Source organism: Festucalex cinctus, chromosome 15, assembly GCF_051991245.1.
Source record: "Festucalex cinctus isolate MCC-2025b chromosome 15, RoL_Fcin_1.0, whole genome shotgun sequence".
Lineage (NCBI taxonomy): Eukaryota > Metazoa > Chordata > Actinopteri > Syngnathiformes > Syngnathidae > Festucalex > Festucalex cinctus.
The window spans coordinates 9,436,298-9,456,483 of record NC_135425.1 but is presented as its reverse complement, the minus strand read 5'-3'; the positions used below and the strand labels follow the sequence as shown (position 1 = coordinate 9,456,483).

Sequence of the window (20,186 nt, the reverse complement as noted above, 5' to 3'; positions counted from 1 at the left end):
GCATTTCCATTAATCTTTTTGAATATCATTTCACGTCACATTCCATCATCTACATACAAAATTTAATCCGTCCTTACATTTGCAACATTACCAGCATATATTTATGTTGTGCTTTTTTTCTTTTTTTCCTTCTTCTCTCTCTCTTACCTGTTTGAACAATGTTTTTATACTTCATCTTAAGCTCGCTTCTCAGCAACATTCCCCCACGCCGCCTCTCTCTTTTTGGGGGCTCCATTGATGTGGTCTTTTTCTGGAAGAGGTTTACGCACTTAACTCCAGGTGAAGTTTCTCTGCGTTTGTTGTAGTGCTGTGATTCATATAATGAGTTTGGAGTCAGATTAGATAGTCATATTTATTTAACAAGTAACATTTATTCAAGAGGGAAGTGACCTGACAATAAAATAGTAAAATAAAAAGCAACCTTTAATCAATCTAAAAAGGACACTTATAATAGAGCTACAAAAAAAAAAAAAAAAAAAAAAAAAAACAGCAGGTGCAGTGTAGAATAACTGTTTAAAAAAAAACAAAAAACAATTACAGTATTTACAATCACATACAAATTTAAAAACATGTTAAATAAAATAAAATAAAAGTTACACCTGTGCGTCGTAAACCCCACACACACACAGTTCTGCTTACAAGCACCCGGACGACAATTCTTGTGTCGGTGAAATCCTTAGCACCAAAGCCTCATATATTAAAACTAACACGTAATCAACATCACACTCAAAACAGTCTAACAATCACTCGCCAACAGTTTGTTTCACTTCATACGTGCGAGCCCATTACTCTAGTGCTCCACTCAATCTGGCGTTTTTACCACACACACGCACCTGCTCTCATTAACCCTAATTTGGTTAAAGAACTACAGCGACCCCTTAAGGTGCTACTTGCTACTCGTTGATCAAACTAAAATCAGCCATTCTGGAACTGAAAACGCATTTTCCTACCTCAGGGTAGGTCAACTCACAGACTATATAAGGGTTAGTCTCAGAGTTTGTTGAAACTTCTCTGTGAAATGGACCCCTGCTCTAAGAACTAAAGTTAACTGAATGAAAAAATTAAAAAGGTATCAGTCTTGCTCAAAGATCAATACGCATTATTGACCAAATTTGTTGGAATGGCTGCCATTGTAAAAACGTTAACATGTTGTGCCTCCTCTTCCCCGTATTTATAACAGTTCACGTGTCTTAAAAGGTTTTCTGATAGTCTTCAGTCAAAACTGGACACGTAACATACTGCTGTAATGGTCTAGTACTTGAAAGTAGTTCAATATCCCCTGGCATTTTTTTAACTATAAGGAGGAAGGACTGGGGTTGAAGCTGAGGTGTTACAATAAGTAACCAACTTGTCAAAAATCCCAGTCTGACAGAAAGATAAGTCGATACAAAAGAAAGACTATTACATATAGACTATTTACAGTGAACTGCACATTCATGTTTTGGAATGTGGGAGGCTGTCATAGTACCTGGAGAAAATGCATGCAAGCACGGTGATTCCGCCACACAGAAAGGTCAGATGGGTTTCAAACCCTAAACTTCAGAACTGTGGAGCAAAAGTGCTCAGACACACTCCCCCAACCATGTTTAAGAAATATGGATGAGAATTAAAATCACATCAAAACTTTATTTGAAAAATGCAAAATACATCATAAAAAATTTCATTTTAAAAATCAGAATAAATTGGTGGTATCTTATACAAATAGGCTACTCAGAATTCATTGAAATGTTGATTACAGTGTGACCTGCTTCCTTGTTATCATTCATAGTTAAAAAGACAAAGTTCTTCGGAGCAGACAGCAAAAACAGTTGGATGAGAACGGCCAGTCACTATTTATAGAAATTTGTAGAGATGACTTTGGCTTATCATGTAAACAATATCTGCAGATGCCTAAGCTGTTACCACCACTTAATTAACTGTTTGTTTTGGTGTTGGGCTTGTGCAAAATAAACGGATCCAATGCTCATGCAAAGACGAACTTGCAATATTGCTCATTTTAAAAGCAAACAATCAACAGTTCAGCTGTTTTGCGTGCACTCAAGAATGAAAGACTGTGGGTAAGAAGGAAGGGGTTCACTGGCAGCTGTGTCACACTTCAACTTCCTATGTAACATTTATTTCAGATTATGTCTGCTTTTGACTTGGATGACAAAAAATAAAAATAAAAATGGGGTACGTACAGCATAGAACTACGGAAGCGTGTAAACTGCCAATGCGGACTACACATTTTTGACTGGCAAATACATCTGAAATTATTTGTGAGCGAGTGCGTTTGAACGTATTTGCAAATACATTCAAATGTATTTGTAGGCTAAATGCTAAAAACATAACATCACACCAATACATTCATTGTTTGTTCAGATATTTTTTAATTATGTTTGCAGTGCATTTTTGGCATGTTTTTCCTCATGCCACAGCGTACGTACTTGCCAGTCAAAGTGCACATTATCAACATTGGGCAGTGCCACACTTCCAAATAGAAGCCTTAAACACTCAAGTTAAATTACTTATATTGAAAGAAAATGTAAACATTCCCTCTGTAGCTTGAAGTTTATTCCACTTTGTTGACCTTCTTGCATGAGGCCTCATTCCTATGAAAATATTTCTCACAACAGTTTGTACGTATGTCCACACGTCACTTGCATGTGATCCACGTGTGTTGGCACTGAGGCACGTGTGCACGTCACAATTTGTGCACATCAGTCGTCGATGAAGGTCAGCCGACCCGGTCCTTCGTTCTTCCGCCATCGTCTGTACCTCTTCATCTTCGGGTCGGTGGCCATTTTCACCTTCATCTCCTCTTCCTGTTCTGCTCTGTAAAGCTGGAGGAGGCACAAGAGGAATGTTTACACTCACAGTCCACAGGAGGTTTATTGCAGGGATTGTGTTTCTGTAGTGATGGCAGTTTGACACTGAAGCTTCAAAACGTTCTTTGAAGTGATGGCGTAGATTTCCATCGAAGCACTGCTTCAAATCACGATTAAAAAAAAAAAAAAAAAAAAAAAAGGCTTGAGTTTCGATACCCCGTCCTGGCACTTTTTTTCTTTCTTTTTTTTTTATCATGCATTTCAAATGTCAAACATTTTCATGCACTACACTACAGCATCATATGCTCCTTGTACTGAAGTCAATTTTTTACTAATGTGGGGAAGTTAAGATAAAAAAAAAAATGGGGAAAAAAAGCAACTCAATTCAGAAAGTGTCTGGGGAGGGGAATATGCTCCATTCGAGTGTTCCCCACCCCACATAATGGCCAAAATTGCACAGTCACGCATTCATCAGTATTTAGTGTATTGAGTGCGCATCGAAGGCACTTTCAAACCAAAGCCAGTGCAGTCTTGCTTTTCGCCAGGAGAGGGCACTATCACTGAAGCTCCAAGAACTGAACCCATTTTCAAAGCAATGGGCTCTTTGCACAGCTCGACTACTTCCTGAACTGAATACCATACCATTTCCTGTCTTTCATGAGTGGACAAACTGATTATTCCAGGTGTGTCTGGCAAATGTTGTTGTAGTTACTGAGATCAGGCACACCTGGATTAATCAGATTGTCCACTCATGAAGGACAGGAAATGAAGGAGTGGTGTTGAGTTCAGGAAGTAGTGGATTTGTGCAAAGAGCCCATTGTTCAACTGGTTCACTGTGTCACAAAAGCTTCAATTGGTCATCACTGCGATTCTGACCCAGCCATAATAGGATAAAATACAGAGCTCAGAGGACACTGGCCATGTCATTTTTTTTTTCAAGAAAAAAATAAAAACTGAATCATTCAGCCATCCACATACTAAAAGTATATTCATGATTGAACAATGTTGACCTTTTTTTTTTTTTTTTATGATCTGGTCAACTGAGGATGTTGGCAATTTTAGCACAAGTGGCCAGCATCCTGACATAAACAATCAAAAACTGACATAAACCATTATTTTAGCAAGATATCGATTTTTAAATACCAGTTTAAACCCTCCCACACACTGTAAACACATTTTTGATTTATCAAAACTTATTAGAACACACTTTTTAACATTCCTTGATGCCCTTCTCGCGCTCGCTAACACAGTTGTCCAAGTAAGAGGCAAAGAATTGCTTCAAGCCGTTTAGTTGTCACTCCCACTTGAAGTTTACTATAAAAACTATGTATGCACACACAAAGAATTCATCATTTTATATTTAAACACCAAATTGCTCTTCCAAACCATGTCATTTCATCTAATAAAAGTCAGCTGCCTTAATGCTAACATAACATGAAACGCTGTAGTTGGGCTAGCGGAAATGAGCATAGATGTTGTGTAGATATAAACGTTCAAACAACTGCTCTTCTTAACATACACGGAGCAGCAGGAAATTCATCAATGTATATTGAATTGACCAAAACATCAACCGAACTCTATAATTTCATGTAATGAAAGTCCACTAGCTTACTTACTAACATACCGTATGTGAACCATTATTCATGTTACTGTATTCTGAACCGCGAGTATGCAGAGGTCCAACTGTTCAGCAAAAATTCATAAAGGACATTGACTTGTCATGAACTAAGTTGAAGGTGATTTGTCTGATATGTCAAGGATTTTCACGTCACAAACCTCGTAATTTTCTCTGATCCAAAGACGTTTTTCCAGGAAGGACTGCCGGGTGACATCGTCCAGACTGTCAAATTGAGACTGCGAGATCTTCATGTACCTCCTGAGGTTCACAAAAAAAAATAGACACGGGGGTAATAACAGAGAAGTTGGTTGTCTTGTTCATCTACATAACCAAACACTATTGGCGCTGACCTGATTATGTAAAGCTTCTCCTGGTCACCGTACTCCTCCCTGCAGATGGTGAAGTGGTAAACCCAGGACACATACCAGACCACGTAGTTGACCAGGTAGCATGGGAACAACACTATCTGGCACAGCAGGATGTCTGACAGGTTGGGCTTCTGGTAGCCACCTTTGATGTCGATCTTGGTTTTGATGATGTCACGGATCACCTCCTCCTCCTGCTCCCGGATCTCCTCTTTGGAGCGCCGGTTCTTGCCCTTCTCCTTGGTGCGGTTCAGGAGGCCCTGCTCCTTGGCGATCAGAGTGGCCTGGATCCGGTATTTGGGGACATTGGCCAGGCAGTTTATAGCCTCGTTGTAGTTGCTGTGCCAACTGTAATACTGGAGACGGGAGAGCAGGACCAAATATTACAATTATTGCACGTTGCCGGCAGCAGAGGGCGATCTAATAACTTGGAAATTCATCGCTACACAGTACCTGGAAAATAGAAATGGCACATATGGTGACGAGGATCACAATCCTGACGTCCACTTTGGGGGTGAGCTGGCGGCGATAGTAGGTGTAGTAGTGCTGGTAGTACTCCTCGGGATGGTCCAGCATGTAGTCATAATCCCGCCGAGTGTCCTCATCCTGAACACATTTTAGGTTTGCTTTAGTGCAACAGATTGTAACAGCTCAACCAAAACAAGTGTCAACCTTCCCACCAGAGGAAAAAAATATATAAGGATGGGCGAATACCGATACCAGCCATATAGTATTGACAGCCCCCTATTAAGGATTTTTTAAAAAGGAATCTAGCATTTTTTTTTTTTAAGGAAAATGCTATCTTGTGATATAGAGGTCTTTCTGTCATTGTTTTTTGGGGAGGTAATTTTATGTATAAAAATACTAGCGGTATCAGTATTAGGGATCGGTATCAGTGACTATTCAAGAGTTCAATACTCGTATTGGTATCAGTCTTGGGGTGGGGCGGAGCATTAAGAAGCATCCCTACTCTTGACAGTAAATATTCTCATCTTTTCTATAACCAAAATAAGACATTTGCAAACGTCTACTTTTACTTTAGAAGGCAAGAATCAACCTTTTTTTTTTTTTTTTGCCAATGTACTGACATGTTACAGACCAAATCACTATCTCAATCCTTATCAATTAATATGTTTGAATTTTCTGTACTCATACACTATTAGTAGACATAATGATCTGTCTTTGAATAAACAGGTGGAAATTAAAAAAATGTATTCATCCAATTCATTCAAAATAATATATATTGTCAGTGTAATTAATTATTAAAATAATGTTTATTTGCAGCCCTAATATTGTGTCTAATTACATGCGGTGCAGGTAGAAATAATGTGGCTGGTGTCTACCAGAGATTATTAAACAGTGTGAAAATTTCACATCGTGATTAGTGACCAGTTCTCAGTTATTGGCAGAATATTACTGTTGTCATAATATTGCTTAAAGAAATTTTAACAAAAAATTACCAATATATATTATGCACCTAAAGATTGCAGTAATTATATAAACAAAAAAACAAAAAAAATCCCATGCACTCATTATAAGTTGCAATGACTAACTACAATCAAATTTCATGCGCACAAGATGCCAAACTGTCACAACAAATTACATGACAATGATCTCTTTTCTCATTGGTCACAAGACTGTAAACAGGAAGCAGGATGGCTGTGCGACTGTAAAGTAGCGCAGCACAAATAACAAAAAAGGGGCAAATTTGGTATTTATCATAATTACAACAATTACTTTGATAATATAACAGACAACTGGCTATGTATCAGTAAATTTTAAACTGCTAATGTAGTGTAGACAGTCACATTTACAACTTTTTTCATATGTATTTAACAACAGGTAATAATAAATAAAAGATGATGATATAAGTGTTTCTGTTGGCCAATTTAGAGGAATTTATGGTGACGTATCTACGAAATAAAAACAAATTAGGGAGGAAGACAGTTCACATAGTGCTACACTTAAAAAGGGAAATGATCTCAAATAGTGTGAGTAGTAATAGTAGTAGTAGTAGTAGTATGTTCAGGTCTCTGACACCTGTAGCTACTGTATGCTAGTCTGCCCATGTGGCACTTTCCTACCGGACAGGCATCGAACTGAATCCTGTTTTGCAGCTATCGTGTTACGAAACAAACACCCACCCACGATCAACTGACTGTTTACTTATAGATTACCTTTTTTGACATCATACATCTTTTTCTTTTTTTTCTCCAAATAACGCGACTATCTTCCTGCTGCCACAAATATGCAAACAAATCAGAGCTTATCTTGTAGTCACTAAAGTTTCAGTCAACGTTTCACTTGTACACCAACGAGATCAAACATAGATTATGACAAAACAATGGCGAATCAAAACAAACAAACAATAACAACAACACAAACTCTGAAATCAATTGAAATATCTCTGAAAACATCGGCCGAGGTGAAGTGAGGCGACCAACGTGATGCAAAGAAACGGAGGAATTAAACCTACCTTTAAAGTCTCGTATGCTGTAGCAACCAGAAGGAACTTCTGCTGGATTGATTCCAGAGTCTCTCCCTCCGACCCTGGATCTCCAGGTCTGAACCGGTCCGGGTGATAGCGACGAGCCAGTTGCCGGTAAGCACGAGCGATCTCATTTTTGGAGGCCTCCCGTGTGACCCCGAGCACGTCATAGCAGACCTCCGTGCCGCAGTACAGACCCTCCACAAGCGCCCAGGCCGCCGGCAGTGAGAACGTGGTCAACAATAGCGCGGAGAGCCACCACCAGCACCGCACTACGGACCCACCACTACTTTCACGGCAGAGGTCCAATGGGGTAGCCATCTCCAACGACTACCGGTGGCTGTCAAGGCACCATCTGCGGTGCCTGCGCGCTTTACGGTGCGCATGCGCAAAAGTTCGGCCATCTTTTGATGGTTAGTTACGGCATCCACACTAGGACAAACACATTGGTGGCACTGGGCACAGTTGCCAGCGCGCTGGTAGCGCTGGGGGCGCGCATGCTCACTTTGTACAGTATGGCAGTATGTAACACTTTTGGGCTTCTATACGGCAGTGGTTCTCAACTAGATTCTTCAAATCTTTTCTTTAATGTCATTTATTTATTTATTTATTTATTTATTTATTTATTTATTTTTAAAGGAACATGACGCAAAATAGGATTCAAATTGGAGTGTTACTGCTACTCGTCTATAAATCACTAAATGGTTTGGGTCCTGAATATATCCAAGAAATACTGATTGAGTATAAACCCAGCAGGGCTCTGAGATCTACAGACTTGGGCCAACTAGTGGAACCCAGGGTTTGAACCAAACATGGTGAAGCTGCATTTAGCTATTATGCTGCACACAGATGGAATAGGCTACCAACAGAAGTGAAGTCAGCTTGTAAATGTGTGTAAATGCTTTTAAATCCAGGTTAAAAACTTTGCTTTTTTCTTATACCTTTGATTAGGGACTTTTAAACAGCTTTAATTAAGTGTTTTTTTTTCATTATTATTATAAACTTCCTTATGTTAAATGTTTTAAAGTTTGTTGAATAATGTTTTAAGATTATTATATGTTCTTTTTAATAAATGTAACCTATTTTCATTTATTTTTCTTCCTCTGAATGTTAACTACTGTTTCTTGACGCTTAGGCTATGTGTTGTCTTTCCTTGTGTAAAGTACATTGAGTTGCCTTGTACATGAAATGTGCTACACAAATAAACTTGCCTTGCCTTGCCTTGCCTTAAAATAACCATAGTTTTCACCCGCATACGTTTTAAGAATTGTATAATGGATAGGAGGCACTACTGTGGCACAATGACTGTTGCCCCTATTTTCCTGTCAAGTGAAATAATGCTGGCGCGGTCGGGCTGGAAACTTTAACTTTTGCTCTGAGCATGACGTCATGCTCATGATCCTGGCCGTGCGTCGCTGGCGTCCATTCCGCTTTTCGCCAGAGGGGTCGCAAATGTGCAAAAACTCTGAATCTGCATCATGGGCCTTTAATGTCAAGTAGGGACAGTTGGTCACTGTCCCGGTAGCACGGAAATGCACATACTTTGAAGCATTTAAAAAATAAATAAATAAATAACTGAAGTAGCAGGACACTTGAATTGAGCTTCAAACGCTGTGCGTGCACGCGCAAGTGCGCGTCCCGCGCTACGAGGGACACAGTTGATCACCCTCATGTCAAGGCTCAAGCAAATATAAAAGAGGAAGGAATTGTACTGGAGATTTACGAGTGATTATTACATTAATATAGAAAATAGTAACCACAAAAGCGAACATTTTTAAATTGTAATCATATTTTATTTTTGTACATTGTTTTCACATACATACAGTATACACACACACACACACACACACACATATATATATATATATATATATATATATATATATATATATATATATATATATATATATATATATATATATATATATATATATATATATACAGTATATATACAGATTAGTTGAAACATTGACCTCATCTAAAACGTCCATCAATTCTTAGCAGTTACTGTTCACCTGTTACAGGCCCCAAATACAGATGACATCATTAACCGAAGATAACCTTTTAGGACATATTTCAACTATCGACAATAAAGCAGTCTGGCACGTTCAACCAAATGCCTGAGCATTTTTTCCTGGACAAGGTGACACAACTTGTAGGACAACTTTTGTACTATTATGGGAAGGAACAAACATTCCTGGGTTATCAAATAGAAATGTCAAGGCATGATTGAGCGATAATTTCATAAAGCTCACTCTCGAGCAACATAACTAAAAGCAAGGAGGTTTTTCCAAGGTCTAACAATCTCACGCACAGCTCAGTTTTATCATTTTACAGCTTTATTTAAAGTTGTGCTCATAAGTTTATATTTGTCAACTTATGAGCACAACTGTATATATGTCTGCCAACTTGTGGTGAATGGTGATATATACAGTTGTGCTCATAAGTTAACATAAAAACCTATGAGTACAATTTTAAGCGTTCCTTCGCTGCTCAGTTGTTGCGGCCTGCGGCTTCACTCCCCTTCACCCACTTTTGCGGGTTTTCATTTGTAACCATTACATTAATCTATTGCAGTTTTACCTCACTATTTTGCTGGTTTTCCTGCTATTACCAGTCAGTAATATTTTTTGTGTTTGTTTTTAAGGGCAAATTTGATTTACAAAAAAAACTCCTTCACTGAGACTGTTCCGAAACTTTAGACATCATATTGTGGGTATTTTTTTTTTTTCAATATAAGGTGCTCGATAATTTACAGGGGTGGGCACGGGGCCGACGGAAAGACCAAAGTGCCCACTTCTGGTGATAAATGTGAGACCTGTGTCGGAATAGATATAAATTATAGTCACTTCCGATGTTAGAGGTACACTCACGTGACTTTTGGGCAGGTGGCATGGTTCCAATTCCAAATCAATGCTGTAATTGTGAGTGTAAATATACAGCAGTTGTCTGTCTCTGTATGTACTGTTTGATTGAGCAGTCATGAACGGCCCAAGGTGTGAGCTGCCTTTAGCACAAAGTTCAGGATAGAAAATGGATGACTGGATGGAGGGATGATGTCCTCAGAAAAGATTGTATTTATTATTCAGAGAGCTAGCCAATGCTCAGTGAAGGGTTTACTGTTATGCTTTCCACAAATTGAATTAGGAAACAACTAATAAAATGGCAAACTCCACTATTGGGTAGGGCACTGCCACTGATACTTCAGATTTTTGTCTTTTTTGTATTGAGGGATTTTTTTGGTCAGCTCTTTGACTTGCTTGGAGTCTTTGGATTTGTTGTTGAATAAGTGATAACGATGACCACACATATGAATAATTGCTTTGAGATGATCATGTATTTCAATGAATTGATCAAGACTTCCTTCCAGGTCATCTCCATGGGTCAACAGGACAATTGTCCTGTCGCTGATGTTTTGACCAAATTTGCTCTCGAGCTTCCCTAAGATGTTATTCTCCGTTTGTGTCATGCGTCCCAGCTGAAAAACTAGTAATATTACACACTGCTCACGAAGATAACGTTTACATGTGTCTATCTGTGCCTCAGAGTCAGGTATGCCTTTGTTAAAGAAGTCAGGAGTGTCGACCACTTTCACCAGCCTTCCATATAGGTTCCCAATGGTTTTCTCCTCACATTGGGTGGTGACTGGCAAAGAGCTTGGTTCAGATCTAAAACAGTCTTTTAAATTTGCCTTTGCAGTGGACAGGATGGTATTTGCAGATGCGCTTTTTCCAGCCCCAGAAAGTCCCAGCAGAACAATGTTGAATGGATTTCTGGGCTTACCTGAAGGTTTTACACAATATTAGCACTCAAATACAGTATATTTCACAACATCCCATAGTAGAAACCAAAGGACAAAATAGCCATTTTTGTATTGCAAGTGAAACCTCTGTTGAATTCCATCAAGGTCACACTATTTAGAATGGATCTGACAACAGGAATCTATATCATTTACTTTAAATGTTACTTCTTCTTTAAAATCTCTGAATGTTTCGTTCTTGTTTTGTATGTAGACGTAGTTAAAAAAAACAACTGTGTTTTCTCTGTTGTAGGAGTGAAAACAGCAGACCTGCTGCCCGGCCAATGTATTTGGCTCCTCTCATTCTCTTCTACCCAATTCCCAAACATGGTAAATTAGACTTGCCCCGGCACGAAAAGCAAGATGCACCAGTTTTTAGCACGTGTGCTGTCTGCCTTTGTTTTTGTGTGTTACTAATTGTTGATGCTAAAATCCATCCATCCATTTTCTTGACCGCTTATTCCTCACAAGGGTCGCGGGGGCTGCTGGCGCCTATCTCAGCTGGCTCTGGGCAGTAGGCGGGGGACACCCTGGACTGGTTGCCAACCAATCGCAGGGCACACGGAGACGAAGAACCATCCACACTCACACGCATACCTAGGGACAATTCGGAGCGCCCAATTAACCTGCCATGCATGTCTTTGGAATGTGGGAGGAGACCGGAGTACCCGGAGAAGACCCACGCGGGCACGGGGAGAACATGCAAACTCCACCCAGGAAGGTCCGAGCCTGGACTCGAACCGGAGACCTCAGAACTGGGAAGCAGACGTGCTAACCACTAGACTACCGTGCCGCTGATGCTAAAATGTCTCTCAGAAATAGTTTGTTTACCTCACAAAAGTTACAGTAGATGTGACCCGCTCCGGCAAAAGGGTCCGCATGTCGGCAGGATCAATCTCGAGATAATGCATGATATTAGACAGTTGGACATGTTTTTTCAATTTTCAGATTTCTCCACAAATAGCTTCCTTGAAGTCTCTAGTTTCATTTCCAAGCAGCACAAAAGTCAAAATTGTAATAGAAGTGTATGAAAATAAGCAATTATTAGACAGTATGCCTCGTAACTAGGGGGCGTGTTTTTAGCCTACTAGCTAGCTAGCACTACGTCTTGCGCACCTTTTCAAAAACAGCCCGAATTTCTTAGTCTCAGACGTAGCTTAATTCACAAACAATTTATATAAATATTGTGAGGATAAGCGAATCTGCTAATGGATGGATGGACATAGCAACCAAAAAAAGTCGAAACACACCAGTCAGCACTCAGCACGAAAACTAACAAAACAAACAAACAAACAAACAAACATCACTGTATTATATATCATTTTAAAGGGGAAATAAGTGCAGAATTCAAATATATCAATATCTCAATTTTGATTTTTTTGGCACATGAGGACCCTTTTGCCAGAGCCGGTCACATATGATTCTGTTTTATTGATTATCAAATAGGAACACAATTTCTTCAAAAATTGATTTTCAATTCATATTTGTTGTAAATTAATGGAGTTTTGCTCTTTAGCATTCATTACTTTTATGATTTAAGACATTTCATATATTTCTAAAGTTTAGATTTCAGAAACAACTGAGAAAATCAGGAGTCTTGTGCCTTGTCCTTTGGGATATTACTTGCTCATCCGAACATATTGGATGTCTCGCAGGTTTACGGAATGGATTGTATTTATCCTTAGAGGTTCCATACTGTATATTCATTCATTCTGTTTTACGTGTACCGGTAATTCCATCTGTTAGAGCATACCATTTGGATTTGCAGATGTTGCACCTGAAGTCACTGAGGTCTCACCGTCTGTATCTTCTGTGATGAAGCAAAACATGTTCATTGAGTGGCATTTTGCAAGCAAACTGTACAACGTGCAAAGACTGGAGACTTACCTGCATCCGGCTGCCACATCTGATGACCATTAAGCCTGTAAAATATTATCATATTTTGTCAGAAGCTCAGTCAAAGTGCATCTGATATGTTTCAGTGTATGTTTGGCTAGATTTACACTGAAGGTTTCAAGCCTGGCTCACAAAATGATAATCTGGCTAATTTTGAGCCTGATAGGTAGAAAGCTGGGAGCAAGATTGAAAAGTCTCTTTAACCGTAGTTACATTTTTGAAAAACAATCACTAGTGGAGTGGAAAAGTCACTGGCAAAGCTGAGCCAAGAAATGCACTCTGTGATAGTGATTGGAAACAGAGCAATAGGATCACAACATTGCACTGGTTTATGTTGAGCGTTCAACAGCAATTCACCATTACATAAATGACCAGAAGAATTGTCAGAGTGTCACTGCAATGCAATTGCTGACTTGACAGAAGGGGCTTCTAGCCAGAGCTACAATGTCTCTGTGTTTACCTTGCGTGAAGGCAAAAAAAGGCACATGATAGAATCAAAATACTTAAATAAGAAAGTAATAATAATAATAATAATAATAATAATAAAAAGAATAAATAATTCAAACAAACAGGGACACAAAACACTCAGGGGCCTATTCAACTAAAGGTTTGCGTCGCCTTTGCACCGCGCTAACCGGTAAAAATTGAGCAATCCGGGAGCGCCTAATTCACTAACCACGCGCAGATGGGGAAATCCGTCACTAAGTGCTCTGCCGACCAGATTGCGCCACGGTGCGCTGGTGTTATTTGCACGTATGTAAATTAGGTAATTTGCATACATTGACACAAAATATGTCCACCCCAATGCAAATGAGACTCATTGATATGCAGCATCTAATTCACTCACCCCAGCTAAATAGCAACAGTCTAGGGGTGTGAATTGCCTAGTACCTGACGATTCGATTCGTATCACGATTCACAGGTCACGATTCGATTCGATACCGATTAATCCCGATACGAATCTATAAGTCGATTGTTGCGATTTTTTTCCATTCAAATTTAGAAAATACTAATCAGTAAGCTTGTAGAGTGTAAGATTTATATGAAAATGTATTATTTATTTATCTGAAATTTCAGTCTTATAGAGGTTGTAATTTGTTTCATGTTTGAACAGCATTGAAATAAAATATTAAGGCTTAATGTTCCGTTCATATAACATTCTTCCATGCTTAAGGTGTGAATCCTAAAAACAAAAACAAAACAAAAAACAAAAAAAACAAAAAATCGATTTTGCCGATTATTGAATCGATTCGAGAATCGCGCGATGTATCGCGATATATCGCCGAATCGATTTTTTTTTTTTTTACACCCCTAAGCAACACCGCGTTTGCGTGACGTTTTTGGAATGTATTAACCTGAGAGAGAGAGAGAGAGAGAGAGAGAGAGAGAGAGAGAGAGAGAGAGAGAGGGGGGGGGGGGGATTTTCTTTGTAGGACACAAAAACGTAACCCGGGCTGATCGGCAATGGCGGGGAGGCATTTTACGAACAATTTTACGTGCCAGATGCATACTGCATACGCCCACGCCAACCTCTGAAAATATGTTTTTAAAAAACGATCGCACCCAATAATTTGTACTTTATGAATGAATGACGCCGTTGTCGTCCTCTCTGCTCTGTACAGCTTAATGGCGCTCTAAACGCTTACTCTCGGTCCAACCTCGCTTTCTGATAATGTCATCTTTCTCGCAACTGTTACTATAACAACCATGTTCTTGGCGGAAATCCATTGCCATGTGTGGTAAATCAGGTGCAAATTTGCTCCAAGCTGTCAGTTTTGTGGACGCGTATATGATTAGAGCAACATCCTTAGTGAATAGGTGGGTAACTGGGTGCAGACTGCGGGTGCAGTTGTGGTGCAATATTTCGTGCTATTACCGGACGCAGCGCATTCTTAGTGAATATACCCCTCAGACTACAGCGAATGTTATGACAAAGGCTACATGATGTGACAACAGTGAATTGAAAGACAAAAAGAATTAAGTAAACTAAAATTAAACAAACTGACGAGACATACGAGGCACTTCCTGGACATCACATGATGACACAAAGAATGGCGCTAACGAGAAGAGGTGGAGACTAAAACAAGAAGACAACATGAACCAGGAATGCAGGAAAACTAGCTCTAACATGAAACAAAACTAAATAAAAGTCAACCAAAACACAGATCAGATCATGATATGTCTGAAATGCAGATAAACAAGTTTAAACACCGAGAAGAAAGAAAACAAATAATACAAATATTTAAAACATGCCATTTAGCAGTTCACCTGCACTGATTCTTTCCCACATCGTTTCAGTACAGTACAGTTTCAATAATCTGTACACCTAATTTATCATATTTAGACCATGCTTAACTGTTTTTTGTTGTTTTTTTTTTGTTTTTGTTTTTTAGTGCAGTGTATATACCCTTGATCGTCTTGTTTCACAATTCAATTGTCTCACGAACAAAAGTATTGAAATCGTGTCACTTGAGCCATATTGTGTGAATCCAGCCTTTTTGACTTGAAGATAATTGACTGGAAAAATAGAGTAAGTTTATCTGAATTTACCCGAATTTACCACAACTTAGCACAGTGGTTCTTAACCTGGGTTCGGTCAAATCCCAGGGTTTCGATGAGTCAGTCTCAGGAGTTTGGCAGAGGTTAAATAAGGCCCCGTTTACATGAAAACCCGATTCTACGGAGCCCCTAAAGTGACATGGGGAAAAAGGAAAAAATTAAATATGTTTCTTGTCCGGACGAGAAAATTATTCATATATATATATATATATATATATATATATATATATATATATATATATATATATATATATATATATATATATACTAGGGGTGTTAAAAAAAATCGATTCGGCGTTATATCGCGATACTACATTGCGCGATTCTCGAATCGATTCAATAATCGGCAGAATCGATTTTTTTTTATTTATTTTTTTTAGGATTCACACCTTGAGCATGGAAGAATGTTATATGAACGGAACATTAAGCCTTAATATTTTATTTTAATGCTGTTCAAACATGAAACAGATTACAACCTCTATAAGACTGAAATTTCAGATAAATCAATAATACATTTTCATATAAATCTTACACTCTACAAGCTTACTGATTAGTATTTTCTAAATTTGAATGAAAAAAAATCGCAACAATCGACTTATAAATTCGTATCGGGATTAATCTGTATCGAATCGAATCGTGACCTGTGAATCGTGATACGAATCGAATCGTCAGGTACTAGGCAATTCACACCCCTAATATATACATATATATATATATATATATATATATATATATATATATATATATATATATATATATATATATATATATATAGAGAGAGAGAGAGAGAGAGAGAGAGATTTTTTTTCTTTCTCCCATGTCACTTTAGGGGCTCCGTACGTTTCAGTGTATTGTACAAGTTTCCTACAGTTTAGGTTGTTCGTCCACACAGTGGCTCGGATTCAGAGCTTGAATTAGATCACTTTTGAAACCAGGCTGGAGAGTGGAAAATTTTCAAAACGCACCCCGTAGGCTACGTTCCAATGTGGACACCATAGCAGGACAGACTGCGCACGCATCGCCAGTCTGTCAACAACAATGGCGGATAGCCGTGTTTTTGTCATTTTGCGCAACCTGCTTAGCTTGTTTCTGTACTGTCTCAAATGTTCTCTATTTTCGATACTGTAAATGTATAGGATTGAAACATTTCTTGGGAGGAACAATATGGCAGTCTTGCATCTTCAAAAGTGTTGGCCTATCGGCTATTAAGATCTGTGGTTTGTCTTCTTCGCTGATTCTTTTTCTACACTTTCCGTTAACGCCCTATGGCAGCGCTACAGGGCCACTCCTGACTTGGCATATAAATTACAGTCGTTAAACGTCCTAGGTGTCTTCATATGAGACGGTTCTGTCTGTACAAGATTTGTTTGAGAAAGGAAGCCGGCTTTGCCTCTGTGTAAACAGGGCCTAAGAGTAGGACAGACACCTGACTCAAATGATTCCTGATGATACATTGACTGCGGGCGATCACGCTGCATTGCTTGGCCTATCTGTGCTGCAGGGAATTTGGTGTGCTCAGTAGTCGACTTGTGGCCCTTGTGATCATCGTACATCGTGTGATTTCTTCATTATTGTAATCCCTCCACACTCACTACAGTATTATTGTACTGTCCCAGGGAAGGACAGGTGACCAAAAGAGTAAGGTCCCGAAACCTACACGCTCCTTCTGTTTTAGACCTCATGCACCATACCACCGTTTTGCAGAGACATGAACATGTTGACTTTTCTACCTCAAAAAGACCCAAAATCCGTCAGGATTATTTTACCTTTTTTGTTCTAGGTCCAGCTTTCTTATCCGCACAACCCTTTCACTGTAATCATGAAAGTCAAACCGGAATGGCTCGTAATGATCCTCACACCACCGCTTACATTTTCTGGCCAGGTTTTCATTCTGGATTGCCAACTCGATGTGGTTCTTATCTCTCAGATGAATAAGTGAATTGTAGCAATCTTCGTCTGGTAATACGACAATCAAATGGCTTATGAGTGAATCTCCAAAGACATTCAGAAGTTTTTTGATTTGAACCACAACCGCTTGATGGTTTGAGTTTTCAGGATTCATTGCCAAGATGAACAACTGAGGACCAGGATGGGAAAGAGCCATGAAGTCAATCGTCCGCTGGTCTGGGTAAGGGCATTCTTCAAAGAAATCCTTGGTGGTGATGATTTTAAATAAACTGTTTTCTTTCATGCTGAAGTCCTTTGATGTCATTCCATTCGTGTCTGACGATCCAAGGATCAATTTTTCAACTTGGATCTTTGATGCCATGTTCGTTCCGAAGATTGCAATCGTTAACATGCCTGGATACGCTGTTGAAACATAAAAAAAACATAAAAAAACGCATATAAATTTATCACGCAACCAGAACAGAGCAGGCCCAAATTAAATAAATTAATGAGTTAATAGCCAAGCACTGTAAACATATTTATGATTTAATCTCTTCATGTCTTGTGGTGATGTTTTCCAAAACCCCCAGCCCCCCGGTCTGTATTTTGCCATTTTGTGTTTGTTTTGTAAACAGCGGGACGTTTCTCTGGAAAGTGTTTATACCCCTCCAGCCAATCGCAGAGCGGGCGGTGGCGTGTCGCAAATGGGGCCGGGCGAATTTGTCGGCTGCGTGACGTCACTCCCGCGGCAATTTGACAGCACGCACGGATTTTTTTTTCACTCACTCATTCACACATGTAGGCTTCTGTGAGTGAGTGAGTGAGTGAGTGAGTGAGTGAGTGAGTGAGTGAGTGAGTGAGTGAGTGAGTGAGTGAGTGAGTGAAAAAAATAAATAATCCGTGCGTGCTGTCAAATTGCTGCAGGAGTGACGTCACGCAGCCGACAAATTCGCCCGGCCCCGTTTGCGACACGCCACCCCCCCCCCCACTCTGCGATTGGCTGGAGGGGTGTCAACACTGTCTTTCCACAGAAACATCCTGCTGTTTACAAAACAAACACAAAATGGCCAAATACAGGCTGGGGGGTGGGGGTTTCGGAAAAAAATCACCACCAGACATTAAGATGAGCTCATAACTGTAAATTGAGAAGTAGTGTGTTTGTTTAAATCTTCTATTTAAAAAGCGCCTTTTCCTGAGTGAAAACGCCAGACCGGGCCTTTAATAGTTACATTCAGTAGATACCGACCACCCTTAACATAAAAATGACATCTGGTTCTGTCAACAGTGTCATTTATGAACAAGGTTTATTTTTATTTAAAATAATATATATTTATTAAAAAATACTACGGTCTGAAGCCAGCTGGGATAGGCTTCAGCACCCCCTGCGACCCTTGGGAGGAAAAGAAAATGGATGGATGGATAGTATATTTATTACAAAATAAATAAATAAAATGCTTGACCTATTCCAACACATTTGAATCGAATGACAAGGATCATTATCAGGATTCTGCAGAGTTTACTGATGAGCTGATCCTTTGAATCAGGTGTATTGGAAGTGGGAAAGCTCTAAACCATGCAGGACTGGAGTTTGAGACCTATGCTTCCAAGCCAAAAAACAGGTTATCAAGAGTTCATTATTAACAATTTCAACGGAGTCCATTATGTATCTAACCTAACCTGTTTTTCTGGACCATGATTTAAATCAAATATGCAGCTGCTGCAGCACTTTGAAGCGTGTTTTTTTTTTTTTTCACTACAAAGCTATCCACAAGTTCCGCAACTTGGCACACGTTTGTTGCACTGTCCATTCACCCTGGACAACTGATGCCCGCATGAAAAAGGTTCAGTATTGTCTATAGTTGCCACAGGATGGCAGCAAAGCCCCATTTGGGCTCTGGCCTGTACAATAGAAGCCCCTCACTACCCTGACTTCATCATAGTAAATTAATTTGCACCAAGGTGGCACAAGATCACCAAGACACCAAAACAATAATGCCATATTATACATACCTATATGGACTGAGTGCAAAAGCAACAAATAGTTTTTCAATGAATGTTTATCTCTTGTACATGTTTTTAGAACACAGCAGATTTAAAAATGAAATGACAGCACTAGAATCTTTCTGGATTTATTATTATTGTTTTGCTGTTTTGTGCTTTAATACAAAAAAATAGTGAAGGAGAATATACTATGGTAGGTTGATAAATGATAAAAGCGAGTTTACTTACGAGGTGGCGCGCTGTTATTCATCTTGGCTGTTGTTTGCGGTATATGAAATTAGACTGTTAGACTAGAATGCTGTTATAGTCCAACCCAGTGGGTGGAGTAATGAACGAGGAACTAAAGGTGAGTTCTTTTGTTTTTTTAGACTCCGTCAGAAATTTAGAGTGAGATATAGTGCCCTCAACAATCAACCTGTACAAATGTAGTTGTGAAGTGGTTTTACAAGACTTTCTACACTCTTTTGTTATTACTGTAACAGATTCGAGTATATTTCTTTCACAAGGTGAGCCCTTGAGAATTTTGATGAATGGGAAGAGTTGAGTCGGAGTCATCGCCATGAAAAACACACGCACGCACACGCATCCACACACACGGTGACAGTACAGTACTGCGAGACAAAACAAGTTAGTTGACGCTATTGTTGATGTCAGGAGAAGGGTCACAGAATGGATCCATACTCAGGCGAGTAAGGCACAACGTTGATTTTCCTCAACCCTGCTTCAATTCTGACACAGGTAAGGAACTGAAAAGAAAAAGAACCTG

At 39.2% G+C, this 20,186-nt stretch overlaps 2 protein-coding genes across 2 annotated transcripts; both read right to left on the bottom strand.

Annotated features, from left to right (window-relative positions):
* Nucleotides 1-1,606: 1,606 nt before the first annotated feature.
* On the bottom strand, nt 1,607-7,669 carry dnajc25 (DnaJ (Hsp40) homolog, subfamily C, member 25). Its single transcript, XM_077497822.1, has 5 exons — nt 7,267-7,669; nt 5,244-5,396; nt 4,776-5,146; nt 4,584-4,683; nt 1,607-2,822 (listed from the first exon to the last, which is right to left on the bottom strand). The coding sequence occupies exons 1-5, from the start codon at nt 7,597-7,599 to the stop codon at nt 2,700-2,702; spliced, it is 1,080 nt and encodes a 359-aa protein (XP_077353948.1). The 5' UTR covers nt 7,600-7,669; the 3' UTR covers nt 1,607-2,699.
* Nucleotides 7,670-9,221: 1,552 nt separating this feature from the next.
* Nucleotides 9,222-19,682, bottom strand: LOC144002519 (GTPase IMAP family member 8-like). Its single transcript, XM_077497821.1, has 5 exons — nt 19,649-19,682; nt 17,299-17,842; nt 12,965-12,999; nt 12,831-12,887; nt 9,222-11,061 (listed from the first exon to the last, which is right to left on the bottom strand). Exons 1-5 carry the CDS (start codon nt 19,668-19,670, stop codon nt 10,454-10,456), a joined length of 1,266 nt encoding a protein of 421 aa, XP_077353947.1. The 5' UTR covers nt 19,671-19,682; the 3' UTR covers nt 9,222-10,453.
* Nucleotides 19,683-20,186: the final 504 nt, after the last annotated feature.